General features: G+C 42.3%; 1 protein-coding gene across 2 annotated transcripts; it reads left to right on the top strand.

Annotated features, from left to right (window-relative positions):
- Nucleotides 1–233: 233 nt before the first annotated feature.
- MAP3K8 (mitogen-activated protein kinase kinase kinase 8) lies at nt 234–20,342 on the top strand. 2 transcript variants are annotated; one of them, XM_072854546.1, is made up of 9 exons: nt 234–257; nt 3,103–3,227; nt 4,137–4,497; nt 7,293–7,457; nt 8,976–9,237; nt 11,846–11,952; nt 16,162–16,314; nt 16,945–17,191; nt 18,921–20,342. In XM_072854546.1, the coding sequence occupies exons 2-9, from the start codon at nt 3,193–3,195 to the stop codon at nt 19,052–19,054; spliced, it is 1,464 nt and encodes a 487-aa protein (XP_072710647.1). In that variant the 5' UTR covers nt 234–257; nt 3,103–3,192; the 3' UTR covers nt 19,055–20,342. The 2 variants fall into 2 exon arrangements, with proteins under 2 accessions (XP_072710647.1, XP_072710646.1); XM_072854545.1 differs by lacking the exon at nt 234–257 and having other exon boundaries at nt 3,140–3,227; nt 4,268–4,497.
- The last annotated feature ends 1,713 nt before the right edge of the window (nt 20,343–22,055 follow it).

Raw genomic sequence — 22,055 nt, 5'->3', positions numbered from 1 at the left:
GATCGCTCGCCGGGGCCACGGCAGAGCCCGGCCGCCCCCCGCGCTGCGCCCGGGGCAGGGCGGCGCTCGCTCCCGCCTTCCAGGAAACCGAAATTGAAAGGCCGGCCGGAGCCGCCCCGGTCCCCCGCCTCGGGAGGGGCGGGCCGCGCTACCTGCGCCCTTCCCCGCCCCCGGGAGTTTCCCGCGGGACGCGGCCGAGCGGCCCCGGCGCTGGCTGCGTGCGGACGGGCGGCGCGGCCTCTCCCGGCGCCCCGCGGGTAAGCGGGGACGGGGCGCGGGGCTGGGAGGGGGCTGGCGGCGGCGGGGAGAGGCGCCGGGAGGGCCCCGGCGGGACGGGACGGGACGGGGCTGCGGAGGCGGCTCGGCTCCCTCTCCGCTCGCCCTCCAGCCCGGCCGGCTCGCAGCAGGGGACGGAGGCGCGGGGGGTTGTAGCTGAGGCGGGCGTCTGGCCGCCCTCGGCCGCCGGAGCACGCGGTGTGTGCCGCTGGGGTCCCTTATCTCCAGCACCTGTGCTGTGCCCGGGGGGCGGCAGGGCAGGAAGGGGGGCACTGAACACCCCCCTGCTGGAGGTGAGCCTCTGCCACTGTCAGCGCTGGGAGGTTTTTGTTTTATCTTTTTCCCAAGTGGAAGTCTGAAGTGGTGCAGACGTTGAAGTTGTTGCTGTTTCTTGTCCCTTACGAGCAGAGCTTTTTTTCAAAGAGATTGTGTTTTTCGATAACTTTTCTTAAAAGCAAATAAGGACTTTTGTTTCATCGCTGGTGGACAATTACTTGGCACTTAGACCAGAAAATTATTCCCTAAAAGCAGCACAAGAAATCTGTATTATGGGGGTGTGATTGTGTTGAGCCATTCTGTGCAGGTTTTGGTTAGTTTTTTGTTTGTGTTGTTTTTTTTTTTTTTAATTTTTATTGTAGTTTTTGTTTGGTTTTTTTTGTTTTGTTGATCCTTGACACAAAAAAATCCCACAGGGGCTCAGAAGTCTGGTATCCAGTTACTATTATTTTGATATGGTGGATGTAAGGATGCTCTCAAGCAGCACACTTCTCAGAAAAAAGGGGCTTAAGGAAAAGCTACTTGTGATAAATAGAGAAATAAACCCTTGGCTTGCAAATTACTCATGTGACGATGTTGAAATAATGGCAGAACTGGAGAAAGAGCCTTGTGCTTTAGCAACTGACTTAAGTGCTTATATTTAGTTTTATTTTTCCACTGTAGGTAACCAGTTTTTTAACTGAGAACAGAAGTAAAACATACTTAGTGATGTAATTTCATCATTTACTGGATTGTATAGAATGCTTTAGAACATTACTGAGGTGCCCAGCACAGGTACTAGTACTGAATTTTAGGGAAAAAAGGGAGAATGAATTCCCTGTTGGTAACTGGACACCTTTTTTGCCAGTGGTGGAAATATAATATATAAATAGCAGCATAATTTTAAAAATCACCTTTACAGAGTCTAGACACTGCTCTCATTATGTGAATATTTAGTGTTTAGAATTTGCTAGATATAGGGAAAAATGAAGGGTCTGCAGCTTTTCTCAATCACTAAAAGCACAGAACTGAGAATATGCAGGTTATAGTCACTTTTTCCTTGTTATTCAGTGCTTTTTGGGTAGTAGTGAAACTGTTGAGAATATTATTAGTATTGTGCTGTAGTTTGGGAACATTTTGAGGAACAGAGCAGAGCTGGCATTTGTGGAAAGCTGCATTTGGTCTAAAATTTACAGACGCCTTATACATGAAAACATTATCAGAGTGTGAATTAGTTTATTTGTGGTACGTACTTGTCTCTATCCACAAAAGACTAGAGCATCTGGAGGCTCATGTTTTTCTTCAGAAAGTCCCTCAGGACTAGTTTCTAACTTTACCTGACTTTTCACATGCAGTCTCTCAGTTCCTTTTATGACTGGACTGTTTCTTTTCCCTGCACCCCCATTAATTCAGCATCAGAAAAACCAATGAAAAAGCAATGGGGAAAAATAGAAATTTCCTTTATAATAAAGAGTAAATAATTTCAGGCTTTGTTAACAGCCTTTAGCTTGGGCATAGAGCAGGAAGGTGGGATGCTAGGGGTTAGATAACATTCCTAGCATCTTTTATTTCTTGTGTAGGTTGGAAAAACCTGACCTCTCTGAGCACGCCGGATATAAAGCCTGAGTGCTCCCCGCTTGAGTAGTGCTAGTGACCACAAGGTTTCCTGCCCGGCTGCCCTAATGCTAGGGGTGCTGTCAGGTTGACTTGAGGCTGGGTGACCTGGTGTAGAGTGCCGGTGAAAGTTGCTGTGTCCATCTTGGGGGGACGGGGGGGCACGGTGCTGCTCTGCTACTGTCACCCCAGGGGTTTGAAAAGGAGCGCGTTGCACCACAGGAGCTCCCCTTGCCTTTTCCTATGCTGCATCTGCTGAGCTGTCCTGTCCTGCCTTTCGAACTCGTAGCACGTGGTCTGAGTTTCTTTGCCAAGTCAGCCGCGTCATTTTACTCGGTTTTCTTCAACGTTAGAGCTGACGTAAATACTCTAACCCATGAGAAATATGTGCCACAAAACTTCCACGTCCTTATGGGGAGGGTAAGAAAGATAATGATCATAACCAGAAACTGTACCTGGGTAAACGGCATTGCTTCATGGCCTCGGGGACTGAGTCTGCTGCTTGTCCTTGAGATAAATAGGTTGTGCTTGCTGCTTTTCTTTTTTTTAGAGTATCTTTTTGTCTCGTTATCTGTTGCCCAAAATAGATGGTTGCAGTGGATTATGAAAAAGGGAAATGAGAGCTCTCTAAATAGGGCACGCTCTACTCGGTTCTGCTAGAGGAAAAGGAGATCCTTCTCTTCTTTGCTGTTAGAAAAGAATAAAACTCAGGACCTAACCATGGAAAAATTACTTTTCACTACTACTTGGAAATCTGGATGATCATACAGTAGCTTGATTCTTTTTGAGCTGTCATCTTTTTTTCTTTCTGCAAAAAAATCCCCTGTTATCTCAGCCTTGTGATTACTAGTTTTTCTTTCCGTGAAGCCTGTGAAGCAAATGATCATGTGAGTGTAAACCAGTCCTTCTGCTTGGGCTGTTCTGCCATGGCTTTATTTGTTTTGCTTTTTTTAATAGACTGCTACAGAACACTGTGAAATTATCATCGGTGGTAAATACGGGTTCAAGAAACATGACGACTTTAGGGATTATATTGAGACATTTTTGATGGTTTTGTGTGATGTAACCAGGATAAATACAAGGTAAGTGCTCCTAGACATTTACGTGTTGAAAACTCTTTGTGCAAGTATTTTAATGACTGACCACGCGTATGTTTTTAACTTGAACAGAGTAACTCTCTCTGGCTTAAACTAGGATGGGAAAGGACTTCTTGGGATGTTGAATCCAGTTTCTAGTAGTGAAAGTCCGCTTCAGCAAAATGGTCAAGATTTATCTTAAAAAGTTATTGTTAGGAATAGTAAGGGTAGAACAAACTGCTGGAAACTGCTTCAAAAGCTCATTGCTTTTATCATAGCTCCATTTCTGACTTTCTTCTGGAGCTGGTGAAAATTTCAGTTCAAGTCTAGTTCTGGTCAGTTATTTGTAAAAAAGATGGGTTGTGTATCTCAGGTGGTGATTTACTTGTGCTTTATGCAATGATACTAACATGCTTATTACTAGTGGAATGATCTTGCTCTATGACCTTCTCTTTCTGGACACATCACATAAATTGCTCATAAAAACTTGGGGGTAAACTAATTGACTACATTTATATCTGTCTTTGTCATTCATTTCCAAATAATGAATTCCTTCATTTGTATTGAGGATGCTCCTTCATTTTTGCATATCCAGCAAAATATAACTAGTTTGTGCTTCCTTACTGTGCCAGTTCCTCTAACGAAAAGCTTTATCAAAGTAAATTCCAAGAATGAATTGCAGGGGAGGTTCACTAATAACTTCTAAATAAAATTCACTAGCAAAGACTTTTTCTCCATTTCCTCTTCACCCAGTCGACTAATTATGATTTTCTTCATAATACAAATGAATAATTTTAAATCTAACTGTATAATGATGAGCTGTCTATCACCCTGATGGCTTCATTTCGTTCTTTCTTTGCTAAAACAAATTTAGGTGAAAAGTGTTTTCAGGTTTGTTTGTTTCTTTTTTTTCAGGAGTGGTTTTGCAAAGTGGACAGTAATGGAGTATATGAGCACGGGTAGTGATAGCAAAGAGGAGATTGACTTGTTGCTAACTAATTTAAATATGTCTGAAGTGATAGACATCATGGAAAACCTTTATCCAGGTGGAGACCTTGCAGTCTATGAAGACAGCTTAATTACAATGTGTGAAGAGGCAAATCAAAATGAAGAACGTGCGGAATCTTTACTGTTTTGTGAAAGGGAGGTTTCTTTGATGTCCTCTGTCAAATACGGGACTGTGGAAGACCTGCTTGCTTTTGCAAATCAGGTGTCTAACACTGCAAAACAATTTAAAGGATGCAGACAGCAAGAATCTGGAATCCTCTTGAATATGGTATGTCTCTCTTCTTTTTACTTGAAAATTAGTAGACCTTCGGAGTTAGACTTTATTAATGAAACTAAATAAAGATCACCCCCAGTCGCAGGAGTAACAGTCAGGCTATTGTTCCCTTTGCAAATCTGGGACTGGAGGGGATCTCTGAGGTTATCAAGTCTAGCTTCTGCAGTCTCAGGCAGCTATGGAGAAAGGTCTTTCATTCAGAAAGATCCACTCTATGTTGCCTCTTGGTATCCCTGGAGATTAGAAAACATTTCCCAACATTGAATGCGAACTTGAGACACACAGTAAAAAAGCAAAAGCCACAATTATGATGGCTTACAGGTTTGGGAGACGGTAAGGGTTTTCCAGTGCCTTGTGTTCACACAGTAAGAAGAGTTCATTACGCAAAACTCCCAAATAAAGGTCTAGGATCTATTTTGGTATAGTTGCTGAATTCACTTTATGTGCGCAAAATGTTAATAATAATGTAAGAAGAAAAAGTGTATAGTATCAACTGTGACTTTCATAATTACAGTATTATGTAATATCACACACTGCTAAATTCAAGTATAGATGCGTCGTTTTGAGATGTTAATTTTTTCCCTAAAATGATTTGTGTTCTACAAGCATCTGTAGATATTAGTGTCATTGGGCTTCTATTTAAAATCAGTTGCTCTGGAAAAAATCAATTATGAAAAGGAAGTTTATTCATATATGTTTGTGCTGCTGCTTTATTTTCTTAAGATGTTCTACATCTATCATCTTAAATATCTTGTATGTAATATGTTTTATATGTGAATATTGGTTGCTTGAGGCTTGCTGGTTATTTAGATGTGAAATAGCACAGGGTATTGCTTTATAATGATTTGGAGGGAGTATTGCAAAACAGTCACTTTTTAAACTCTGTAACATTGAAATGACACTTAGTAATAGTAAATGTTTCCTATACCTAGGATGGACACTGTTCTACATACTTGTGGTTGTTTTGCTTGCATGTTATTTCTGTAGATGCATACAAATGGTATGAACCAAGTACTATTAGGTGCACGTGATCCATTGAGTAACTGAGGATTGGAGGCAGGGCATTACCTGTACATGCATTTCAGCAGGTGCATCTACATTGTAAATATCTACAGCATTTTAGTTAGGATCAGGAGTGTTTCTGATTGCCTGGTGATCCCACTGACTGCACCGTGGCACACGTCACAAAGGGTCTTGGAGCGCACAAGCTGTATTTCTTTCAGTTGAAACTAAACTGGAGGATGCATTACAGCCACAAACGAGCATTCACTCCACAGGGCCAAGCTAGGAACTAGGCCTAAAAGCCTCCTAAAAATATGAATAGCATGGTGGTCATTGCTCTCTTCCTCTGCAAATCCACTCCACTCAGCCTGTGTTACTTTACAGGATAGGTGTAACCCACATGGATTAGCTAATCTCAACCCTTGAAATGCAGAAGCGAGCAGGCAAGATGTATGGATCGCTGGAGTCTTTATCTTGTCTCTGATAAGTAGAGGGGAGGCTCATTCTGCATATCCTAAGCAAAATACTTTTTATTAAAAGACACCCCTCACCAACAGTTAAGAATTTACCCTCCCCAAAATTAAGAACTTCTAAGACCTAACTTATTTCATGTAGATACTAGTCACAAATGAAAGATTAGCAGTCAAGAAGATACTTTCCTAATTGAAAAACATGAAGGTAGTTAAAGCACAGAAAGATTGTGTTACATCTTAAAAAGAAATTTAAACCCAATAATCTTCCTAATATGCTGTTATTTTAAAAGGGGTAGCTGAAGAGCTGAGTATGTGAGACCATGTGACAGACATGAAGTGATAAATATCCTTGATCTGCCTTTACATATCTTCAAGAATCTTAATAAAGTAGCAGTAAACAGGTTAATGATGTTCCAGATACTGACAGTACTGTATATCGCTGAATTAATTAGAAGCATATTCACAGGAAACTTTACTAATTCTTTAGCTGAGAGAATATTAAGAGGCTGAAGAAATAACATCAAACCTCAAGCAGTACTCACATGGCTGTAGTTAGGAGTTTGGTCTCTCTCTGTCATGTGCAGAGGGAGGGAGCTGTTGTGGAGGAAGATTTAGAGCACGATATTGACTTAGATGCTCTGAATTGCTTCCTGGAGGAGCCCTCCTCGCCTTGTTGATGGTATAGAGAACCAAAGCTCCCAACATTACCTACCTAAAGCAGACAGTGTGACTCCCACTCTTTTTTTTGAAGTACAGTATAAAACTAGAAGAAGGTGGCTGGTAAAATTGCGGCAGACTTCTTCGACCTTTTACTAAGCAGCAGAAACTCTGATACAAGGTGGAAAATTAAAATGTGTTCCCCTAGCAGTACATGTGATATTAGGAAATGCTGAAACTCTTGCTCACGTTGTATAAGATAGTCTGTGAGTAACAGGTATGTGGCATAACAAGTTAGCAGATTAAAGGAAGGACAAACATGTGCAGGTAAATCTAATAACAAGAGGTAGGTTATTTCATTAACCCAGCTGCTGTTGTTGTTGTTTCAAGACAATTAATTGCAACTTACACTTTGTAAGTTAGTCACTGGAGAGAAACGTGGATGCCTGGGCTGTGAATGAATGCCACACCTCACATGCTGTTCCCATTTGGTGTTTCTAAATAAAGACTGCTGAACAGATCGCATGCATCATGCACATATATAAGTGATATGGGTTTTTTTCTACTACATGTATAAAATTAATTAGGCTTGAAGTAGTTTTAACTTCATTGTTCTTTGGTTTGTTTGTTTGTTTGTTTTTTAATTTAACTCCACAGATCACACCCAAGAATGGGCGCTATCAAATCGACTCGGATGTGCTTCTGTTTCCATGGAAGCTGACTTACAGGAACATTGGCTCTGATTTTATTCCTCGGGGAGCTTTTGGGAAGGTGTATTTAGCCCAAGATAGAGAAACCAAGAAACGAATGGCATGCAAACTGGTATGTTAGTTCAATAGTTTTATCTCTGAGCAAATACTGTACAACATAGTACATACAGTCTATTTTCAAATATGTCTGCATCAAATTCCACTGTCAGGCTGATGATCATCTTGGTTTTGTTGGCCTACACAAAGTAGGAAAAATGCACATTTTTAACTGTTAACTTGTTTTAATTTTTTGGCTCTGAGACTGCAAAAGTTTCTGCATTTTGAAAGTATCTGGAAGTATGTGTAACTGCCACGTGGGCAGGCCTGCTGCGGTGCAGAAGTAGAATTTCTACTTGTCCTGCTGTACTCAGGGTGGTAACATATCAGCATTGAGAGGATGTCCCTGCTGAAGGTGATAGCAAACCCCTGTTGCTGCAGATGGTTTTAGGATCTCGTCCTTTAACTGGAGTCCTCAGACTTAAGTTTTCTTTACTCCAGTGCCATTAATGTTCCTGAGAGCTCAGCTCTCATTGTGTTTTGGGTACTGACTGAGCTTAAAGTTGGAGATGTCTTAAGAAAACTGCTGAGCACCCCCCTATTTTTATGCAAGCCAACGTTTTCTTTCAACTTTACCTTTCAACTTACCTTTCATAGTATTCTGAATTGGGCAGTAGATATTTAGGGCCAGTAAAAGCTCAGCTGGGACACTGCTCTATATCCCTTGGCTTGTGAATAAGTACCTGTATTACTTCTGTGTGTGAAAGAGTTGAGGAGGCAGTTGTATGTCCTTCCCTTGCAGCCAGCGTATCCACATGGAGACAGATTTAGTTTGCCACTCCTGCATAACCCACTGCAGAATTAAAGCATCCTAATGTTTCTGAAAATACAAACAGTATTTCTCATTGCAATAACAATGTTAGCCTCTTATTTGATTCACAGCCACAAGTCTGAAGGAAGGAGAATAAAAAGAGCAGTAGTAGCCTTTCCATGTGTAAGCAAACACTGCTTTTTATTGTCTTAGCAATCTGCCATCAGTACTTTTTAAAGAAATATCGTGCTGCCGGGTGCTCGCTTTAAAGCAGGTTTAATTTCTTGTAAGCCATAAAACAGCTGATAAGGATTGAATCGAGGTCAGTAATGGTCCTGAGTGTGATTAGTCTGTAGACTGTGCTGAGCCCTGCAAGCACTGATCCACGTGTCAGATGGGTGTATAGTTCTGGTAGAGCAGATGAGACTGCACAACGCTAATGGAAAAAGCAGTGGGATTTTTATCTCCTTCACCAGGAAGTTTGCATAGAGCTTTTGCGTAACCACCAGATTTTGACAGGAATAACTCTTGCTACATTGCTTTTTCTGGAAGATTGCACTTTTTATTTGGGCATGATTCCAAAAAGTCTCTCAACTTTAAACAGGATGTATCTCAACTGGAAAGGAAGAACAAGTCACAGGATCAAACTAAAGCTCTGTATTTTAACAAGTGGATAGGAGTGCTTTGCTTCCTTCTTCCATTTTAATCTATAGGATAACTAATGTTAGTACAGATAACTTGTTTTTTGAGAAGCTTTTCTGTGGTTTTGTTTCAATGTCCTAGGTCCCAGTGGAACAGTTCAAACCATCGGATGTTGAAATACAGGCATGTTTCCGTCACGAAAACATTGCTGAATTATACGGTGCTATTTTGTGGGATGAGACGATCCATCTCTTTATGGAAGCCGGAGAGGGAGGATCTGTCATGGAAAAGCTGGAGAGTTGTGGTCCTATGAGAGAATTTGAAATCATTTGGGTAACAAAACATATTCTGAAAGGACTTGACTTTCTGCACTCCAAGAGGATTATCCACCACGATATCAAACGTATGTGTGTGTGATTCCTTGGGGTGCTTTCTGGTCCAGGCTGGGCTGGGGCTCCAGTGGAGAGCCTGGGACTGAGCTGGGGCACATAGCCTTGCGTCTCTGGGAGGGAGGGATGGATAATGCTCAACGAATCACAACGTCAGCTTCTGGAGATAATCATTATTTACGCTATTTATTAATTCACTTCAGTGGAGAGGATGATTCGAAAGTCATAGTTCCTTTGCTATTCTTGAGCAACTCAATTTGAAATAAAAACCTAAAGAAAATGAGCAAAATTATCTGTCTGTGTTAAGCCAGATGTTTCCCTCTTTCCATGTAAATTCATCCTGAGTGCTTCCATGCCCACCTTTTCCACTTGCACCTTCTTTTAGGTTTTATGCTTCTGCATGGCTGTTCCTCAGTTTTAGACACTTTGGAACTAAATACATAATTTGTACTGGTTTTTTCTTTCAACCATTACGGCAAATTTTAGTATATATTTGCTTTTAAAAAGCTCTGGGTATTAACATGTTAAAATAATCAAAACTTATTGATATTAAACCTAAATTAAATATTTTAATATGCTTAATATGCTTTAAAATTTAATTTTAATGCATTACATTTAATTTTAAATACTGTTTCTCCCAGCACCACCTCCCCCTGCAGATAAATTCTGCCTTTCTAGTAACAGTGCTTCTAATGAAGACGTATCTCTTCTGCGAGTTAATTTTTGCTAAACTTGAGGGTTTAAAATAGAAATATTCAAACTGAAGTGTTACAATAAATAGTTGATAGAAGATGATTATCAGGAATTGCTAAATTTTTATCTCAGGTTTGCATTTTTTTAGTTAATGTGGATCGGTACTTTAGATGTAAGCCTTTGAAATTCTGACAACTATAAAACTGCTTAATTTTCCCCTTAGTTGTGTTTTCTCGCTTGTATTAGGAGTCTTTGCTATGGGTTTATTGTAATTGGCAGTAACAATGACATTAATTAAAAGGTTTAAAACCCAAACCAGCCAAAACCTAACCCACTACGTCTAGGTAGCGGATAGGAGAACCAGCCCGTTGTGAACGTGGTGGATGTGAGCGCGTTTCGCTTCTTCCAGCCTTTTTCTGCGTTACTGGACACAGGGCGGGAGCTGAGGCGGAGGCCGCCGGGGCTGATGGCCGCCAGGCCTGGCGGCACCTGGGTGCCAATGCCGCCACGCTCCTGCCACAGGGACCTGTTCTGTTTGCGGGGGTGAGCTGGGTAACCCGGGCCCTTAATGGCAGCCGTGCCCGCTGGTTTCTCTGCATCTCTGATTTCTTCCTCACTGCATCGCTGGCTGCTGTGGAGTCTCTGTCCTTCTGACACAGGAGGAGATGGGGATTTTACTGAGAGAAGGTCTGCCCTGCACCGGGAAGGGGAGGAGGACTTTCTGTGGGCTCTTGGGAGCAGCTCAGTGCTGCCACTCATTTTAACCCTTGGCTGGAAAGTGGTTCAATCTAAGGTCATTCAGTGGGCGAAACTTTAGTCCAAAACCAGCCGAAGCTGGGGCTGGGTGCAGGCCCAAACAGGCAGCAGAGCTCGCTGCACTGTGGCAGTGTGGCCCTCTGTGCTGTCCTTTATGTGGTGTTTGAAATCCCTCTCTTCAAAGGTAGCCCTAAAATTACAGACTTATTTGCGTGGTTTTGTAGCACTGGTAAGGAGGCAGGTATGTGAAGGATTGCTTCAGGAACCAGTACCGCTGAAATCAAGCCTGTGTCTTCCCACTGGATGGTCACGGTGGGCAATGTCCAGATGGAAAATGACCCACAGTTTCCTCTGGGAGAAAATGTTTTTCTGTTGTGTAACTTGGAGACTTCATTTGTCCACATCTTCTGAAACAGCAAACAAAAATTTCTGAAGGCTTAGATAGAGCACTATCTTCATAAATATTTCATCAGAAACACAACGGTAAAGAAAGCCTCTGAGTACAAAGTTGTGCCTTAGGCAGAGTTTTATGAAGGAAAGTGAGTTAAGCTCCTAGATATTGCTGCAATTCGGTGGGAGTTTGGAACTGTCTTGTATTACTTTTGCGGCCGTAGTCTGTCCCGTGTCGTCACGCTGAGCCGCTCTCGCTGACTGGTGCAGGAGACTGGTGTGGCTGCTGTGGAGGGGCCTCGATTCCTCTCTACTTCTGTCTTCATTTAAATCATTAGTGTAGAGAAACCTCTTGGTGACCTACAGTTATGTTGTTTATAGCCAGACCTGCACAGCATGCTCTCCACCTTGGAGACCATTAAAAATCTTCAGAGCAAGCCTTGCTGTGCTGAGGTGCCTACCAGTTTTCCACCTCCTCCCTTACCCTCAGCCATTTTCTCTCTCTCTCTCTCTCTCTCTTTTTTTTTTTTAAGCTAGCAAAATGTCCAAACGTTGATTCTTCTTTTATGTAAACCAGTCCAGTTTGATTTTTAAGATATGATTTAAAATTGGACCCAATCACTGACAGACCTTTTTTGGCTAGGAGGAGGACTGTGTTAGCTATAGAGACTGGTTGTGCTAATCTCCCTTTTCAGGCTAACATCCAAATGAAACAGGTATGTTGTAAAATAAATGCCCAATGTGCTAGAAACTTAAATGCTGTCATTTTTGTTTTTCTTTTAGCAAGCAACATTGTCTTTATGTCAACTAAGGCTGTTTTGGTGGATTTTGGCCTAAGTGTGCAAATGACTGAAGACATTTACTATCCCAAAGACCTTAGAGGAACAGAGGTAAGAAGCTGGAGGGACAAAAGCCCTTACGTTGTATTACTCCCATGGTTGTGATGCTTAGGCTCAAATTTGGAGCTTAAGTGTAGAAGCTCCGGCAAAGGAGTTTTATAATAACTTATCAAAAAATTACAAACAAACATCCATGTAATCTCCATTCTATTTTTCTTTTCAACTTACTGAATGGAGAATTAGGCATTACACTTTGAAAGCCATGTCACCTTCTCTGCAGTCCCATTTGTTAGCAATTATTAAATCTGAAGCCAAAGAGAAATTGGAGTTTGCTGAAGTCAAACAAAGGAACAGTACTCTGAGGAGGGTTGTTTGCAGTGAATCAGCTGCTGGTCAGAGATGCTTCAGACTGGAATTTGGTTCTTTGCTCTAGCAAAGATTTCTTCTGAGATTCTAGCTATGGACTGTGGTGACCTGTTCACCACAGTAGTTTGACTCCTCCTTTGAAACCACAGAAATTACAGACCTCTGGGTTTTGTCCCTTAGCATTTCTAAGCTCTGTTCCCCATCGACATGTAACCCTCTTGTCCTTTGGGGGTTATGTATGGCACAGTTGATGATTATCTGGTAAACTGCTTAGGCATTACAGTGATGGAGGTGGGGGCCTTTTAAATGTCCTCAGTAACTTTGACTCTGAACGTGCACAGAGGTCGTGCACGTCGCTTGGGCTGCCCTCATGCCGAAGTGTTTCCAGGGCTGGAGCTTTAGCAAACAACCAAGCAGCAACAATTAGCTTGGACAGCTGCTGCAAATGTGGCTTTGCATGCTCTCTGTTGCCAGAGGAGTTTTCTTACAAGAAACACTTCAGCTGAAGTGTTGGCGCTCTACCATTTTGATAGTCTTCCACAGCATAGGCTTGTGTTTAGAGAAGATACTTGTATAACTGACAAAGAGCATTCCACTCCTTGGAAGGGTAGGATAAACTTAAGATTTCACAGAATGTCAGGCTTGTTTGTTTATTTGTTTTCAAGATATTTGCGAAAATAATTGAACATTTGTTTTCACTGTCTTTCTAGTCAGGGGAGTTAAGAGCTTAAAATGCTTACTGCACTGGAAGCAACATGCTTTCTGGCATTTAATGTACGTGCTTTGTGGGTTTATTATTTTGGTTTGGTTTGGGTTTTTTTGTATGTTTGGGGTTTTTTTGTGTGCTGTCAATGAGAATAAGAAAAAAGGTAGGAATTAGTTGGAAGCCCTAGTAGGGTATTTCCCAAGGATAGAGATGTGTGTAAACAGGAAATTTCCAGGTTTGTGGAGTGGACTGGTGATGATCCGCTCCTGGCTGTTGGAGGACAGGCCAAGTCCATGTTGGCAAGAACAACTGCGAAAAACACTTAGTTCTTCATTTAGTAGGAAGAAAATTATTCCGCACTGTTGAGCACCTGCAGTCATGTCCTCAGAAAGCAGATAATCCCCACAACCCTGAAACATGGCGGTGCTTGGTGTTTGCATTCTCAGGGGAGAGGTAGCCCGTCCTTGGAACTGGCAATCCTGCTGTTCTGACGCAGCATCACAGGCCAGAAGTAAGGTTGCAGAGAGAGCGCTGGGAAAGGAGATTTTTCAAATACTAGTCAAAGACTTATAGGAACATCATGAATGCTAGTCTATAGGTTTTTCTGCTCACAGTCTTCCTCCTAGGCATCTTCCTCTCCATAGTGCCTGTGTTCAGCCATGTGGGGTGCCTAATCTAGTCACTCACAAATGCCCTCTGTAGTCTTTGATAGCACTGGCTTTCTTGAGTTTTTCAAAGTAAGATCTTGACTCTCCAAAGTCCTCCTGAGTTTTTCACCCTCTATTATGCAGCCTTAAGAAGTGGTGCAGTTGTCCAGGAGTGCTGTTGCTGCGCATAGTTGTGCAACCCCTTATTAGGGCTCTATCACTGCCGTGCAGCATCATGGCTGTGAACTGGCTGGTTTCTCTTACATCTGGTATGGGCAGGGACTCGTGTCCGTGAAGGAAGTGGCAGTTGGAGTTATCTTTCTGCTGTGCGTGTTCTGCTCTGGGGATTTAGGATTTTTATTCGCTTCTAGAACACAGAAAGTCTGAATGTAGTGAATCTTCTTTGTGTTTATGAAAATGAATAGTTGCAATTCTGGGCACTGATTGAAAGATAGTTAAATTTTGTTTACTTGGTGTAGCATGAAAAACCTGAGTTTTCTGAACAGTGTGTGTACAACGCATGCAGCACAATATACCATGGTTGTGATGAAACTGCCCTGCAGGAAATACTTTTTCTAGGCATTTGCTACACCTTGTTATGCTTCTGTCACTTTGTTAAAATATGTAAGCTTTAGTTACAACCATTTGAGGGGAGGAAAAAGTTGTCTGCTAAGGTTTATTGAATGGGGAAGGTGTGATTCATTTGGAGGAATGCCAAACTAAAAGTAGCACAGCATGAAGAAAAGGACTGGTTTTTAGCTGGGTTGTGTCTCTGGTCTGACTGGCAGACAAGTGCCAGCCCAGCAGTAGAAAGGAGTGGGATTGGGAAGGTACCTGGGGTTGGGCTGCCTACTTTGGTGGCAACAGTCTTAGGACAGTCTAAATCAGTCTGAAAGCACAGCTTGGGTGCACATCTCATTTTGGTTTTTTGGCCCTGTGCAATCAAGGTGCATCTTGACCATTTTCACACTTTGACTATAACTGCAGACAGGTTCTTGTTCCAGCATCTTTTTTTCCTCAAGAAGGCAACTGCTTTTTGTTTATATAGATTTCACTCAAGTTGCACTGTATTTGCTAATGACTTTTTTTATAAAGGTAGAAATTCTGTTCTTTGCTCCTTATGAGACTTAAAGGTGGCTAGTGCAGACTCACTTATTCTATCTTAACTCTGAGGAAAGCAATGGATAGGAGTAAGTAGCAGCTGTAGACGCCTGCTGAACCTTTGCACACGCTTCCAATCTGAAGCTCTGTTTGCAGATACGGTATGTGATTTACTGGGAAATATTCCTTGGAATTTGTGTGAGCCCTACAGCTGTTCTCAGTCTGTGATAATAAGTAGTCAAACCATGCGGTGATGACTTAACTTCCTGCTCTTGTGTCAGTTAATGGCTTTTAATGTGATTCTTTGTGGCAGGATGACTTGAACTAATTAAAGTTCTGTTTGGCTCCTTTAGAGGGAAATTGGGTGAGGGAAAAGTAGAAACCAGAAGCAAATAGGGTGGCTTGCTAACCTAGTGTGTTGTGGGCTGTGCCCATGTTGTGTTGAAACCTACTGCCTCTGCCAGTGGCGATGGCAGAGCTATGCGGGCAGCTCCTGCCAGCCGCGAGGTGTGGCTCCTGCATCCTGCCTGTCTGGTTCTTCTCCAGCTGTGCTCCGAGCTGCTTGGAGCTAGCAGGAGCTTCCCACCAGATCCTTCTTTGGCATTGTGACAAATCCAAACGTTTCAGTGAAATGTTTGGATGGAAACTGTATTTTGGTTTAGACGAGATTAGAATTTTTGCTTTAAAAAAAGGATGGAAGAGGGATGGTTGCCTTAATAGCTGCTCTGGGGTAACCTGGTGGAAAGGGCACGCAGCAGGACTTACAAGACCTGGTTTTTAATTTATGCCTTGCCTTACCATCCCATTTCTTAGGATAATGCCCCAACATACAGGTTATTGGATAAGGGGGGGTAGAGGAGAAGAGTAAGGAAGACAGGAAGGTGTATATCTGTCAGTTCTGTCCAGAAGAGTTGTGTAGTATCCAATGTAACAGGGATTTGAGGAGTGGACTCCTACCCCCAGCTGGGTGGCTAGCAGCAGGGTCACCCTCTCTCTTTAGCCTAGTGCATGCCCATGTCATTCAAGCAGAACGGAGCAGTCCCAGCAGTGCCCCACAAAACAAACTGGCAATTCGGGCACCTCCTTTTGCTGTGGAGGAATGAGGTTCCTGCTACCCATCTGAATGAAGCAGAGCCATGGCTTAAACCTCAGCCTCTCATAGCTCAGCTTAGTCCCACAGCCACTGAGCTGTGGCCTGTTGGGGAGTTCAAACCTGCAATATGAATTTGTTCAGGTGCCAGACCAGAAAATCTCTGTGATTGTGGTAATGTGCAGAGCAGAAAAATCTTATTCCCCAGATGGTGCTTGGTCTTTAGGCTGCAGGTACTAGTGGGATGCATCCCTTCAGAGGGGGGTTTCCCAGATCACAAAATGTCACGATTTGTCTTTGCTTGCTGTTTTCCCCTATTGATTAGTCTTTTTTTTGACTATTCTTCACAGATTTACATGAGCCCTGAAGTTATCCTCTGCAGAGGCCACACAACAAAAGCGGACATCTACAGCATGGGAGCTACTATTATTCATATGCAAACCGGCATCCCACCTTGGGTGAACAGATATCCTCGTTCTGCATATCCATCCTATCTCTATATTGTAAGTGTCCTTAGCAAAGCTGTAGCTCGGTTTCAGTTGAAGGGTTTCCTGTACTCTTGTTGGGAAAGCTCCAGTCATATAAAAACTATCAAAATATTTGTCAGAGAGATTATATCATCCTTTTTGCTTTGGGGGAGGGACGGAAGAAGTGGGTTTTGATCATTTAGGGGAAGACAGAGGCTGAGCTGGAGTCATCTCTGTGGTTTGTGTTACAATTGACAGGCCTTGGGTTTACTGCAAGGACAGGGTTAGAACAGTGTGAAACTTGATTGAAACAAGCCCATCTGTGTTCTACTTGTCTGTTTTGCTTAGAAGTTGAACGTGAAAACTGGAGCCTGGCAAATTTGATTCTCTGGTTCTTCCAGTGTGGTACAGAAATCTGGTGAATTTGCATTGCACTGGATTTTAGGCTTGCTTCGAGTTGTTTTGAGTTTTTAAATTTATGATAAAATCTGATTTTAAAAAAGGTGGATTTTATGCAGTTACATGTTCTGTTCTAATTGATCAGCCCAGCTCAGGGAGACGATGAGTTGTAAGTGGGGAATTCCCAGACCACTCGTGGTTATCTCTGACTTCCTCTTCCATTGTTTTTGGAATAACTGTTTCAGTGGTCTTTTTTTATTCCAACAGATACACAAGCAAGCTCCCCCCTTAGAGGATATTGCTGAAGACTGCAGCACTTCCATGAGAGAGTTGCTAGAAGCAGCTCTAGAAAGGAACCCTAATCATAGGCTGTCTGCAGCAGACTTACTGAAACACGAAGCCTTACACCCACCCCCAGAAGAGCAACCACGGTGCCAGAGTCTGGACTCGGCATTGTTTGAAAGGAAAAGACTACTCGCAAGGAAGGAGCTGCAGTTGCCAGAAAACATTACAGGTAATGATATCAGGCTTATTTACCTTGCACTTTGTAGATTTTACTTTGTGCCAAAAGGTGATGCGAGTGAATGTTTAGAAACAAATGAAACTCAAAAAGCTTCTGGAAAGAGACTGGTAAAAATCCCAATCAGATGAGATCAGACCCAGAGCTCATTAAGTGTTACGTAAAACGCCCATTGACTTCAACAGGGGAAGAACTTAGCCTGAATTCTGCAGCTCTGGAAGGGCTGGCTCATGAAAAAGTCCTGGCAGTCATTCAGGGCACTTCTTTACGAAGTATAGGCTGCTGTCCCAAATTGCCTTAATTTGCCACAGTAGTAGAGATGTTTTATTGATACTAGTGATTTGTTTGTTAACAAAAAAAAAATGTCCCAACAACCACTACCACCAAAACGAACACTTTTTGCTTCCTTAAAGACACGCACAAAACCATAACTGTAACGTTGCTGAGTGTCAGCAGTACAAGCCCTTTGTTTTAAAAACAAAAATGGCTGTAGGATAGAACACAGTTCCCTTGTGCATTAGTAAGTGCTTTATGAAGGATAATACAGGAACCAGTTAGAACCCTCAGTGTGTCCTCAGATAATATCAAGACCAAGGGAGATTTGGTGCCAGCAACCTGCTAACAAGCTTCAAAATGCTTTTCTTCTACTTCTAAAATATGTTTGGAGGGTGATGACAAAAAGTATTTAAAAACTGACCCCAGACAAGTGTTTTGTTTGATTGTGATAAGTATTTGATTGTGGTAAGGTGGTGAGGCACTGGAACAGGTTGCCCAGAGAAGTTGTGGATGCCCCATCCCTGGAATTGTTCAAGGCCAGGTTGGATGGGGCTTTGAGCAAGCTGGTCTAGTGGAAGGTGTCCCTGACCATGGCAGGGGAGTTGGAACTAGATGATATTTAAGGTCCCTTCCAACCCAAACCATTCTATGATTGTATGATTTGAAAAGATATCTGTGCAAAGTTTTGGGTGCTGTGATGCATAATTGTTGCAATGAATCCACTTAACATTTAAATCAATCACAGCCTTTGCATCTAGAATGGCATTGCTCCTTCTGGATTTTGCCTTGTGGGTGCATAATCCTTTGACCAGCTCAGGCCATCTGAATCAATTCTTTTGAAGATGAAAAAGTATTTGACCGTTAAACTGGAACTTTAGGTGCTTGAGATTCCAGTACACTCATTACACAAGTATTCGGGGGAGTTTTGCCATTGCAAAGGTTTCTTCAGACCTTGATTTAAAAGAAAAAAAAACTGAGACTGATGATCCCATACTTGTTCTGTATTGTCACACCCAGCGACACAAAGAGGATGTCATCTATTTGGATGAAAATTCCCCTGTAATGAAGGGGAATTCTCAACTAGCAGAAAGCTAGCAGAGTTGTTTCTTGCACCAAACTCTCCTTTAGCAGTATGGCTCAGGATGAGGAAGCTCTGCCTAGCTGTCCCAGCTGATGGAGGTTTTTTTGAAATAGTTGAACACACTTGCTGTTTTCAGTAGCAAACTGCTTACGTTTCTTTGCCCTAGAGTTGTGGGTTGATTTGGTATCTTTCATTTTGTTTTATATGAGGTTTATGTTATATTGTCCTTAAAAATTAAGCTTTCTAAACCACAGATGAATAAAAGCAAATATTAGGCCAATTATTCCGGTAATGTCTGCAAACATGGAACTGAACTAATGTAGCTATTTGTGCAATAAGGACATGCTTTGTCTCTTTCCTTTTTAGATTCCTCATTGTGTACCGGAAGCATGGAAGAGTCAGACCTGCTGAAGAGGCAAAGATCACTCTACATAGATCTTGGAGCTCTAGCTGGTTACTTCAATATTGTTAGGGGACCACCAGCCTTAGAATACGACTGACTCAGTAACATTGTATGTCGGCAGGTCAGAAATGGACCTCTACCTCTTAAAACTTGATTTTAAGACTTGATTTTCAAATTTGTACATAAAAATATTGCCATTGTGGGCTGTAAAATGTGAATAGTGTTTAATCGCACAGATGATTAAGCTAAACCCTTAGGGGCTCTGATAAGCTGATCCCAAGCAACAATATTTGTGCGTCTGCTGGTTGACCAACAAGAAGACGGCAAAAAGAACACTGCTGGGAATGTCTTAATCTGGGATATCTTCCTGTGGTGGGCCTTGCACTTTTATAAAACTTGTAATATATGCTTGCAAATACTGCCATCAAAAAACAAAAAAAAACAAAAAACCAAAAAACAAAATTGAGCATGTGGGCTGTAAGATTAGTCTATCTGAGCTGTCCTTAGAGAAAACCTTCCAAAAAGAAAAAAGTCCTTGATTTCTTGATTTAACCAGTCAAAGACTGGTTCAGTCGTCTTCTGTCTTTGAGACTTGGCCAGTCTCTGGCCGTTCTTAATGGAAATCAGGGCCTCCCTTAAGCTGAGCTAATTTCTGTCAGCTATCTCTGGAGCCACAGCATCACTTGGTTACAGATGTGTTTTAACTTTGCATCTTCCCTGGGCTGTCAGAGCTAAGCAGGGTGCTGTTCCCCTTCTCTGTGGGTGTAGGGAATCCTTTATTTGCTATATCAATTAGCTTTGGGAATAGCACAACAAGCTGGCCTTGACAAAGCACGGCAGCGACTCTACCTGCTTCCTGTTACAGCTACCGCAAGGATATCTTGGGTAGTTTTCAAGGGTAGAGCAAATGTTATTCCCTATTGGTAACAGTGGGCAGGCTCGAGGCTCTTGCTTTTTAATACTTTAAAATTGTACATGTATATAATTGCCGTGAGTGCTATGGTTTGGAAAGCGTGTCATTAGTGACAAGCTGTGTTTATGTTCCTATGGAAATGGAATTATATTGTTCTTGCTGTGCTTCATACATTTGAAACATGATGTTTTGGATGATAGTAAAACTATGTAAACTGCATAGTTCTGTACATCCCATGGGATGAGAACGTAAACTTTTATAAAACTCTCTGATGCTTAGGATGACTCTGTATAAGCATTTGTGTTCAAATGGCATACTATGTATGTTGTACACTGAATCTTTTCTGAAGCACAGTCTCTTTTTCATACGTCTGTTATTTAATGCTGCTCCTATCTAACACATGGTCTTAAACAGATGATTTCTAGTTTGATACTGTTATGGTCAAATGAATAAATCCAGCTCAGTGCCTTGAGACGTGGTCACTCTGTTCTTTCATCTTTGAAAACAGTGTGGGGCTGTGACCGTATTTGGGCTAACCTCCCCTACTGTGGCCCAGGTACGCTACACACATCATTCCACTTATTGGGGAGTTGGGTGAAGGTCATTGTTGATGGATTTTGGACTCTGGTAACAGACGATGAGTGTTTCTGACAAAATCTCATTCTCAGACCCCGACACTCCTCAACTGCATGGATGTTGCACAGCAGTTGCGTACAACATGCAATGCTTCAGTCCTGATGTTAATTGCTGCAAAAAATCCTGCTAGGAATAACCCACCTGCTCCAGTACTTTGTGCAAAATCTCTAGATGACTAGCTGCTTTGAGGAGAGCTGTGTAGGGGAGCCCTCTTCATTTTTATCCTGGCTGTAGCAATCAGGATATTTGGGGATCAAACTTTCAGTGTAGCTGACTTAAAGAAAACATGGCCTAATGGTTTGGATGCTCACCTTTGCCTTGAGAGACCTGAGTTAAATTTTCTGGTCTTTTGCTGATAGCTTTTGATCTTTAATGAGATTCACAGAACTAGTAAGAAGCAGCTTTTCAGGTAACTGGAGGTGGGCTTAAGATCTCTTCCCCCGTTCTCCTTCTATAAAATCAAGGTGTTTGTCCCCACCAAATAGTGGCTAGACGTTATGCAAATGCTTATCAAGTGCCTAGATACTTCAACAATGAGATCCATGTAGGAATTATAGGCTGCTAGGGGGCTTTTACCATTGCTTGAAAAATGTTACACTGATTTTTCTTCGTTTATTTTTTTCTTTAATGCCATCCTCCTCTCCCCCCCCCCCCAGTTAAATTACTTGGCATGGAAATCTGCATATGGGGATAGGCTCACTATTTAATATTCGTTCTTAGTATATGGCTGTTATGTATCTTCACACTATGCAAGTAATAAGTGACCACGTTATCCAAAGTAATTACAGTTTATGTATTGCCAGACACAGGTGATAAGGTTTGGCTGAGTGAACCAATAGCTCTGTATAGGCACTTCCATAGGTCTAAACAGTATGAGGCTTCATGACAAATATCACTGCAGAGGGCTGGTACACAGTCAACAAATAGCTGTTCAGGTGCACCGAACACCAAGCATTTGTACCAGCTCTGTGAGCTTTCTAATAGCTGAGGACTATTTTTCAGGTGAGCCTCAGGCTGCAGCTAAGCAGGGATTTCTCTCTGGAGCAATACATCATATCCCAAGCATATCATATCCCTCAAGCATATCCCACAGTGGTTGATGCCTGCGTTGTGTAGGTTCAGCTGTTTGTGCCACTGCCTGGGGAACAAGGTCAGGGAAATGAACTGGGTTAGAAATAACCTGGGAGAGGGAAAATTGTTTCTCTAATCTGGTTGCCTGGGCAGCTGTGTACTTGGAGCAATCAAGGCTGGAGGTGAGGGGGAGGGAATGAAAAAGGATAGTGGGAAAACTCTGCCAGCACAAGCCCCAGGGGGATGGCTGGACTGCACTGAGCTGTGGGATTTTGCAAATGGTTTGCCTCTGTGTTGATTTCTAGTGCGTAGTTTCATTTTCTCTTGGGGGAACACTGAGACTCATGCTAACTGCAAAGCCAAATACAAGTGTTCGGAGAAACCCACTGCTCACAGTAACTGGTGAAATTAGGGAGCCAGAGGTGCCTTTTCCCCTCCTGGCCTTAGCAGGTTTCTTGTCCTCAGACCAGCCTGTGAA

This window comes from Ciconia boyciana, chromosome 2, assembly GCF_034638445.1.
Source record: "Ciconia boyciana chromosome 2, ASM3463844v1, whole genome shotgun sequence".
Classification (NCBI taxonomy): domain Eukaryota; kingdom Metazoa; phylum Chordata; class Aves; order Ciconiiformes; family Ciconiidae; genus Ciconia; species Ciconia boyciana.
This window is presented reverse-complemented; position numbering and strand designations above follow the sequence as displayed.

Excerpts from the sequence above, each read along its gene's own strand:
- MAP3K8 (XM_072854546.1), top strand. The coding sequence starts at position 3,193 with ATGGTTTTGTGTGATGTAACCAGGATAAATACAAG. Across the intron at positions 3,228-4,136 it reads GTAACCAGGATAAATACAAG|GAGTGGTTTTGCAAAGTGGA; the intron begins GTAAGTGCTCCT and ends CTTTTTTTTCAG. Across the intron at positions 17,192-18,920 it reads GTTGCCAGAAAACATTACAG|ATTCCTCATTGTGTACCGGA; the intron begins GTAATGATATCA and ends TTTCCTTTTTAG.